Source organism: Oncorhynchus tshawytscha, linkage group LG07, assembly GCF_018296145.1.
Source record: "Oncorhynchus tshawytscha isolate Ot180627B linkage group LG07, Otsh_v2.0, whole genome shotgun sequence".
In the NCBI taxonomy this organism is placed as follows: Eukaryota; Metazoa; Chordata; class Actinopteri; order Salmoniformes; family Salmonidae; genus Oncorhynchus; species Oncorhynchus tshawytscha.
In genome coordinates, this window is record NC_056435.1 from 36,092,943 (window position 1) to 36,102,823 (window position 9,881).

At 40.2% G+C, this 9,881-nt stretch overlaps 1 protein-coding gene across 12 annotated transcripts in view; it reads left to right on the forward strand.

Moving 5' to 3' along the window:
• LOC112255258 (calcium-dependent secretion activator 1) overlaps window positions 1–9,514 on the forward strand; it is a 180,363-nt gene extending 170,849 nt beyond the window's left edge. For all 12 annotated transcript variants that reach the window (XM_042324355.1, XM_042324357.1, XM_042324354.1 and 9 more), the window contains one exon: window positions 8,220–9,514. In XM_042324355.1, the coding sequence (XP_042180289.1) occupies window positions 8,220–8,393 (174 nt within the window). In that variant the 3' untranslated portion in view covers window positions 8,394–9,514. The remainder of the gene's footprint in view (window positions 1–8,219) is intronic.
• The last annotated feature ends 367 nt before the right edge of the window (window positions 9,515–9,881 follow it).

A 9,881-nucleotide genomic window follows, 5' to 3' on the forward strand; every position in this document is an offset into this window, starting at 1 on the left:
AATAAGTTAATTAAATCAATGATGTGAGAATAGTCAGATTAACTAATAACTAAAATAACAGTGCAGATGGCACTCATTTTCTAAGTCCATATATACAGTGGCAAGAAAAAGTATGTGAACCCTTTGGAATGAATTGGTCATAAAATTTGAACTGATCTTCATCTAAGTCACAACAATAGACAAACACAGTCTGCTTAAACGAATAACAATTATACGTTTTCATGTCTGTATTGAACACACCATGTAAACATTCACAGTACAGGGTGGGAAAAGTATGTGAACCCTTGGATTTAAAAACTGGTTGACCCTCCTTTGGCAGCAATAAACTCAGCCAAAGGTTTTCTGTAGTTGCGGAACAGACCTGCACAATGATCAGGATGAATTTTGGACCATTCATCTTTACAAAACTGTTTCAGTTCAGCAATATTCTTAGAATGTTTGGTGTGAACTGCTCTCAAGGTCATGCCACAGCATTTTAAATCGGGTTGAGGTCAGGACTCTGACTGGGCCACTCCAGAAGGTGTATTTTCTTATGTTGAAGACATTCTATTGTTGATTTACTTCTGGTGTTTTGGGTCGTTGTCCTGTTGCATCTACCAACTTCTTTTGAGCTTCAATAGGCGGACAGATAGCTTTATATTCTCCTGCAAAATGTCTTGATAAACTTGGGAATTTATTTTTCCATCGATGATAACAAGCCCTGAGCACTGGCCCTGAGGCCAGTGATGCCAATTTAGCAATTTTGTTGCTAGATTTAGCATCTTCTCAGACTACCCTGGCAACTTTTTTTCAAACAGCACCTAACAACAAATTTAGCTACTTTAAAAAATGTATTTGTATTTTGTATTTGAAAGATGTATTTTAGCAACTTTTGAAAAGTGACTCAAACGCTAAAATGCACGCATTTTCCCTCTAAATGACACAAAAACAATTTTCCCTGTCACACACTCAGTCACAACATACGTGCCTGGCTGCAAAAGTGCATTATGAGTGACGTCAGCAGCAGGCGCTCAGCTCGTGCACAGGCAGCAGCAGGCCTGCAGCAATTTCAGCAAATTGCAAATCATTGTTGGCTGACTCTGGCAGCAGTAGAATGCATTCGACGAGACAAACCCAATGAATATAGTTGGTCACAAATGTTTGATCTTGAACAGAACTTACAACGTCACTCAACATGTTTCAATCAAAATTGTACAGCCAGAAGTACAGAGTGGGCGTCTGTACCTGAATTTAAAGGGTGGCTGAAGCCAGTAATTGGGGATGATTGTCGGGCATACAGTACGTACTGCAAATCAGATATGCTTGCAAAAATGTATGCCTTCAAAAAACATTGTGTTACAGCAAAGCATATAAATAAATCTAAATCTAAACCGTACAACGCCACAACACAGTCTACATTACCACAGTTGGTTGAGAAAGTGGATAACTGCAAAAGTTCAGATGCTACTATGGCAATGGCATTTGCGGTGCATTGTTCGCTGCTAGCATGCAACCATTTAGGTATGGCTTGCAAAGCTGCCTTTTCAGATTCTCTGGCAGCAACAACTTCCAAGTGCACAGAAATGATTAGGGGAGTACTGGCTCCTTATTTTCTCAAAAGGGTAACATCAGATGTGGGGGATAAGAAGTTCAGTCTCCTTTTAGATGAGTCCACTGATGTCAGTGTCTCGAAATACCTGGGTGTGGTGATTCGGTATTTCAGTGCTAAAAAAAGAACCGTTGTGTCCACATTTCTCGGGCTGGTTGAATTGGAAGGGGGCGTTGCCAGATCAATAGCAAAGGCGTTAGTTGAGTTTCTTGAGAAGTGTAACTTTAAAAAAGAGAATCTTCAGGGTATTGGCACTGATAATGCGTCCATGATAACTGGGGTGCACAACAGGGTGCACAAGATTTTAAAGGAAGAATGTGCATTGCCCAATTTGGTACTCATCCCCTGTGTGTACCAGTCTTTACAATTGTCTGTCAGTGCAGCATCCAAAGAAACCATCCCTAGAAGTGTTGAGTACTTAATCAGGGAAACCTACAACTGGTTTTCCATTTCCCCAAAACGGCGCGAGGTGTACAAAGCAGTGTATGCCACCATTAATTGTGGCCAGAAACCCCTGCAGGTCACCAACGTGTGTGCCACACGTTGGCTATCGATTGTGCATGCGGTAACTCGTAGATTCAGCCAGTGGGAAGAACTGAAACTCCACTTTGAGTTGACCAAGGCCAGTGAGCATTGCTACATGGCGGATGTGCTCCACGCCATGTACGTGGACAAGACCAACTATGTGTACCTGACATTCTTGAAATCAATCCTGTCCAACGTACAAGTTGCAGTGAAGTCATTTGAGGGAGAGCAAACAGATCCTGTCAAGCTTTTGGATAATCTGGTACACCTCTTAATATCAATTTGCAGCAGAGTAGTCAACCCTATGGCAAAAATGTATGTCCTGAAGGATGCCATTGATGGACATCTCAGTCCATCACCACACCTTGATACATTTTAGAGAGCATGGTGTACCAACTCAGTCTTGCGCCAGAGAACAAAAAGGTCATTCGGAGACGGTGCATCAACTACATTGTTGCTTTAATAAGCAAGGAGCTGTAAGCAAGGCTCCCAGACAACCTAGAAGTCTTGTGAAACATGGCCTTGTTCAGTGTTAAGGAAACACTAAAGCACAATAAAGGCACCACTGAAATGATTAAAGTAGCTGAGCTACTGGGGTACCAGCCCCAAACAATTGATCAAATTGTTTCCCAATGGAGAAACATCCATCTGTTTAGGTGGTACTGAAAATACAGTTGAATTTTGGAGTGAAGTGAATAACTACACGGACTCTTCTGGGTCAAATCCATTTGAAGAACTGTGCAAAGCTGCACTCGCTGCCCTCTCTTTGCCACAATCAAATGCAGAGGTTGAACGGTTATTCAGCCAAATGAGTGTGGTCAAGTCGAAGTTAAGAAATATAATGTCACTGCACACTCTCAACTCCATACTCCTGGTGCGGTATGGACTGAAGCTGGCTGGTGATACCTGTTACCAGCATAAGCTACCAGGTGAAGTTCAGCAGCAGTTTGGCACCACAGCAGCATACAGATTTAAGGCCACTCCATCCTCTTCTGCTGGTTCCAGCTCCGTGACAATGCAGTTGGACAGTGAAGATGAAGTGGATTTCCTTGCCAATCTATGATTCATCATATTTACAGTACGTATGCAAGGAGTGGACTTTCTGGAACTGGCGGAGATACATAGCTGATGGTGGCAGTGTGTACTGCAGTGTGAGCGAGAACAGTGGCAATATCTGGAGGAAACCAGTAAGCAGCTATCCAGCCAAGCAGCACAACAACCTGGAGAGAGATGCCTAGCGCACACATCATTATTTGAGTTAAGTTGCTTGTTCAATAGGAAAGGACATACAGTTGAAGTCGGAAGTTTACATACACCATAGCCAAATACATTTAAGCTCAGTTTTTCACAATTCCTGACATTTAATCCAAGTTAAAATTCCCTGTCTTAGGTCAGTTAGGATCACCACTTTATTTTAAGAATGTGAAATGTCAGAATAATAGTAGAGAGAATGATTTATTTCAGCTTTTATTTCTTTCATCACATTCCCAGTGGGTCAGAAGTTTGCATACACTCAATTAGTATTTGGTAGTATTGCCTTTAAATGGTTTAACTTGGGTCAAACGTTTCGGGTAGCCTTCCACAAGATTCCCACAATAAGTTGGGTGAATTTTGGCCCATTCCTCCTGACATACAGTGGGGCAAAAAGGTATTTAGTCAGCCAACAATTGTGCAAGATCTCCCACTTAAAAAAGATGAGAGAGGCCTGTAATTGTCATCATAGGTACACTTCAACTATGACAGATAAAATTAGGGAAAAAATCCAGAAAATCACATTGTAGGATTTTTAATGAATTTATTTGCAAATTATGGTGGAAAATAAGTATTTGGTCACCTACAAACAAGCAAGATTTCTGGCTCTCACAGACCTGTAACTTCTTCTTTAAGAGGCTCCTTTGTCCTCCACTCGTTACCTATATTAATGGCACCTGTTGAACTTGTTATCAGTATAAAAGACACCTGTCCACAACCTCAAACAGTCACACTCCAAACTCCACTAAGACCAAAGAGCTGTCAAAGGACACCAGAAACAAAATTGTAGACCTGCACCAGGCTGGGAAGAGTGAATCTGCAATAGGTAAGCAGCTTGGTTTGAAGAAATCAACTGTGGGAGCAATTATTAGGAAATGGAAGACATACAAGACCACTGATAATCTCCCAAGATCTGGGGCTCCATGCAAGATCTCACCCCGTGGGGTCAAACTGATCACAAGAACGGTGAGCAAAAATCCCAGAACCACACAGGGGGACCTAGTGAATGACCTGCAGAGAGCTGGGACCAAAGTAACAAAGCTTACCATCAGTAACACACTACGCCGCCAGGGACTCAAATCCTGCAGTGCCAGACGTGTCCCCCTGCTTAAGCCAGTACATGTCCAGGCCCGTCTGAAGTTTGCTAGAGAGCATTTTTGTTTCATCAGACCAGAGGACATTTCTCCAAAAAGTATGATCTTTGTCCCCGATTGCAGTTGCAAACTGTAGTCTGGCTTTTTTATGGCGGTTTAGGGGCAGTGGCTTCTTCCTTGCTGAGCGGCCTTTCAGGTTATGTTGATATAGGACTCGTTTTACTGTGGATATAGATACTTTTGTACCTGTTTCCTCCAGCATCTTCACACGGTCCTTTGCTGTTGTTCTGGGATTGATTTTCACTTTTCGCACCAAAGTACGTTAATCTCTATGAGACAGAACGCGTCTCCTTCCTGAGCAGTATGACGGCTGCGTGGTCACATGGTGTTTATACTTGCTTGATTGTTTGTACAGATGAACGTGGTACCTTCGGGCGTTTGGAAATTGTTCCCACGGATGAACCAGACTTGTGGAGGTTTGGCTAATTTCTTTTGATTTTTCCCATGATGTCAAGCAAAGAGGCGCTGAGTTTGAAGGTAGGCCTTGAAATACATCCACAGGTACACTTCCAATTGACTCAAATTATGTCAATTAGCTTTTCAGAAGCTTCTAAAGCCATGACATAATTTTCTGGAATTTTCCAAGCTGTTTAAAGGCACATTCAACTTAGTTTGTAAACTTCTGACCCACTGGAATTGTGATACAGTGAAATAATCTGTCTGTAAACAATTGTTGGAAAAATTACTTGTCATGCACAAAGTAGATGTCCTAACCAATTTGCCAAAACTATAGTCTATTAAGAATAACTTTGTGTAGTGGTTGAAGAACGAGTTTGAATGACTCCAACCTAAGTGTATGTAAACTTTCGACTTCAACTGTATACCTTGTTATTAGCTTGTGTCTATTATTGTTGATCAGTTAGGTAGCATGTTAACTACCAATATGCTGCCTAAAACTATAATTGTTCAGAATGTGTAGGTTTACTAGTTAAAAAGAAAATATGTACAATTTAATTGTTCAATAGTGTGTGATTGTTAAAAAAATTCAATGTGTTGTGTTGAAAAATAAAAATATCTGATCATATAAAATGTTGTGTTTATATCAATTTGACTAATGTCATTGTGTATTCTATGTAATGACGCAGTTTTACGTTATTACGTCATCACGCAATGACATCACAACGTCATTTAGCAACAAATCGACCTGCCACTAGGAACTTCCTCTGAAAATTAGTTGGCAACACTGACTGAGGCAGCAAAGCAGCCCCAAAACCATGACGCTCCCTCCACCATACTTTACAGTTAGGATGAGGTTTTGTTGTTGTGCTGTGCCTTTTTTTTCACACATGTTGTGTGTTCCTTCCAAACAACTCAACTTCAGTTTAATCTATCCACAGAATATTTTGCCAGAAGTGCTATGGAAAATCCAGGTGGTCTTTTGTGAACTTCAGACGTGCAGCAATGTTTTTTTTTTTGGACAGCAGTGGCTTCTTCTGTGGTGTCCTTCCATGAACACCATTCTGGTTTAGTGTTTTTCGTATTATAGACGGCGATGTTAGCTGACACTAGGATTCTTCTTAATTAACCTCATTTAGCATTCTGCGCTGTGCTCTTGCAGTCATCTTTGCAGGACGGCCACTCCTATGGAGAGTAGCAACAGTGCTGAACTTTCTCCATTTATAGACCATTTGTCTTACTGTGGACTGAACATCACGGCTTTTAGAGATACTGTTGTAACCCTTTCCAGCTTTATGCAAGTCAACAAATCTTAGTTCTTCTGAGATCTCATTTGTTTGAGGCATGGTTCACATCAGGCAATACTTCTTGTGAATAAAAAACATACATTTTGTGAGTTTTTATAGGACAGGGCAGCTTTAACCAACATCTCCAATCTCATCTCATTGATTTGGACTCCAGGTTAGTTGACTCCTGAGTCCAATTAGCTTTTGGAGAAGTTATGTTTAAATGATGTATACAATGTAGGCAAGAAAATAAGTTGTGTGTTATTAGTTTAAGCACACTGTTTGTCTACTGGTGTGACTAAGATGAAGTTCAGATCAAATTGTATGACTAATTTATGCAGAAATCCAGGTAATTCCAAAGGATTCACATGCTTTTTCTTGCCACTGTATATTATAGGTAATTATACCATGGCATTGTTGAATACTCGTTTCTGATTGGCTTGACGGGCATTCTAGAGTGTGCATTATTTAAGCAATGATGCCTGATAACCCAGGAATTATCATGTGACAACTCCCTCCAAGGGCTGTTCTGAGGCCCAAGGCGAATAAATCATTTGCCAACATATTTATAAAAATATTAATGACATTTCTGCATATTAAATATTATTTGAATGAGTCATGGCTGCTGGGGCTCCCGAGTGGCTCATCAGTCTAAGGCACTGCACCTCAGTGTTAGAGGCATCACTACTGACCCTGATTCAATTCCAGGCTGTATCACAACCGGCCGTGATTGGGAGTCCCATAGGGCGGTGCACAATTGGCCCAGCGTCGTTAGGATTTGGCCAGGAAGGCCGTCATTGTAAATAAGAAATTGATCTTAACTGACTTGCCTAATTAATTAAAGGTTAAGTAAAAAAACAAGTACATTTGTTTTTGCATTATGAAGTTGCTACCCAAGCGGCTGGTTGTTAGTTATTTTCTCATGTTTTGACCCAGTCGTTACGTCTAATTATATTAATTTGACGTTACTATCAGCATACCCCAAATCCAGAGGTTCAAATCCCAGGTGGGGTCATTTTGTCAGGACTGAGTGATCATGTCAAATGTAATCATAGTGTAAAAATCTTTAATTAACAATATTTTAGCTTAACAGCGTACCACTTACCTTTAAAAACCCCATATAATTTAATTACTTTACTTATAATGGTTTCAAAGACCTGGGACCATCATGTGACAAAAAAACACAACGTCCTAAAATGATCCTGACATGGTCCTCAGTGACGTACAGGGAACTAGACAAAGGTACCTCAGAGACCGTTTCCTTGGGCCCGTCATGCGACGTCCTAAGGACAAGTAAAGTTAAAGTCCTGTGATTGTCCTTAAAATGTTGTGACATAGATCTCAGTGACATCCTAGGGACTTACAGGGAACTACACAAAGGTCCCTCAAAGAACCTTCCCTTTGGACCATCTACATCAAATAAAAGTCCTGAGAATGGCCTAAAAAGGTCCTGACATGGTTCTCAGTGAAGTCCTGGGAACTTAAAGGGTAATTCACAAAGGTCCCGCAGAGAACGTTCTTCTGAGAGCATCATGGGACTTCCCCTTGACCATCATGAAATGGCTACTTGTCGTCATTGAATGTCCCGTGGATAACATCTCTCCAAAACCCCTTTAAGGGACCTAATGGGAACGTTGCTGAATGTCCTTAAGACAACCCCTGTTTGTGGGGATGTCTCTTTGGGGAACATGCTACACGTGGATAATTTGCTAAATGTGTCAAATATTGTGAACCGTTAAGTGTCCTCTTCTCCGTTTGTCCACTCCTACATTTTTCCTGATCTAAAAAAACACATGCTAGGTGAAAGCATTGTGATGCCTGGGAAATTGTTGTCACTAATTAAATTCTTTAATGATTAAGATGGAGACAAGGAGAGGAGTCCACTCTAAACAGTCGAGATTCACCCAAACATTGCAGTGCATTCCTGGCTTCATGTCCTCTCTTGCCTTAGCAACTGACTGAGAATGTTTCATCTGTGTGCTAGTCCCAGCCTTGACCCTCTCTACTCTCTTGTTCCAGAAAAAGTACCGTGACTTCCGGCTGCAGGGCGTCCTGGACTCCACACTAAACAGTAAGATGTATGACACGGTGCGGAACAGACTGACCCTGGAGGAGGCCACGGCGTCGGTGAGAGAAGGAGGGATGTCTGGCATATCCATGAAGGACAGTGATGAAGACGACGATGATGACTAGATCAACATCACCGGATGGAGCCTGCGAATCAATGCATGTACCAACTTTGTTAACCACTGGACCAATCTTATAGGGTTATTATTTTCCACTGTCAGATAGATAGAAATACCCACAAAGGAACAACAATACAAATTTGTAACCAAATACATAAATTATAATGATATTAGTTATTATAATTATAAAATATATATATTTATGTGTTGAACTAAAAAAGTATAGGTGTTTTACAAAAAAAAGTTAACATTTGCCTAGCATTCACTCTTGAATGTTCCTAAGCAAATATGGAGAGCCATGTATGCGATGTTGAGTACCATGATTAGGGATAATGCTTGGTGTGTACCTGTTGAATGCAAACCTGTTGAGGCGCTTTGCTAACGTACTGTGAATACAGTAATGGTACATCATTGTGAGGAGGAGAGTAACATCACCTATTGTTCTCATTCATCTCAGAGCGTATGTCTACTGCCTGAAGGGAACCAAACTACAGACAGCCAGGCAACCTGTTTGTATCTAGATTACAATATATTATAAAAAGTAGCTATCCATTCTCTCTCGTCTCTTAACATCAATGTAGAATTTACTTTGTTGACTCAATTCAATACTCAATACTACAACATTTTCCCTCACTGGCAAAACATTTAGCCACATTTTTTTTAAAATTATGAGTTGTTTTAGAAATGCAATATTTTCATTGTTTCATTGTTATATCTTGTTGATGTATTTATTGATAATTTATGTTTTTTTTTAAATACATTTTTTTTTAAATGTTATATTTCAGTTATAATAGCAATTATAGCACAAAGATATTCAATCACAAAGGGAAAAGAGACTTTCTTCTGTGTCCCCTATACTTCCGCCATTCCAGGTGATTATGTGTGTCCACACTTTTATATCTTTATTGTGTCTGCCAGTATTTCCTCTGCCGCTGATGTTGTTTTGTATATACACATACTGTACATTGCCCTGTGTGCAGTTACTGAATGTCCCAGGTATCCTCTTCTCTCCAGAAGTGTGTTTGTTCTCAGTGTGCAGTTACTGGTGGAGTAATTTTGCTTCTGCCTTATGGGAGCCTATAGAACTGGGGCCCACAAAGTGAAAATAAAAGTATCTGTACAAACATACTGCTTTTTTTATTCATTTAATTGTTATTGTTGTTGTCTTGTACAGTCCTGATGGGTATACTAGAAAGTAGGATCAATTAGTTAGCCAGCTAAGTTTGATAAACAACCAGAAATAACTATAGATGTTGCTTAATTAAGAAAGCTAAACGTAGATACAGTATGTGTTTTTGGTTCGAGAGTCATTTAGACAATGCCCATTTCACACTTTCAGGAAGAAAAAAATATATTTCTGAATATTTAGGAAAGTTAGTTAGCCAACTCCTTGATCCTGCTTTGGAGTATATCCCCCTTGAAGTCATATTCATTTTAGTTACATTTCCTAGAAGTAATCAGCCCATAGAAAATGAGTGTAAAGAGTTAGTGTTAT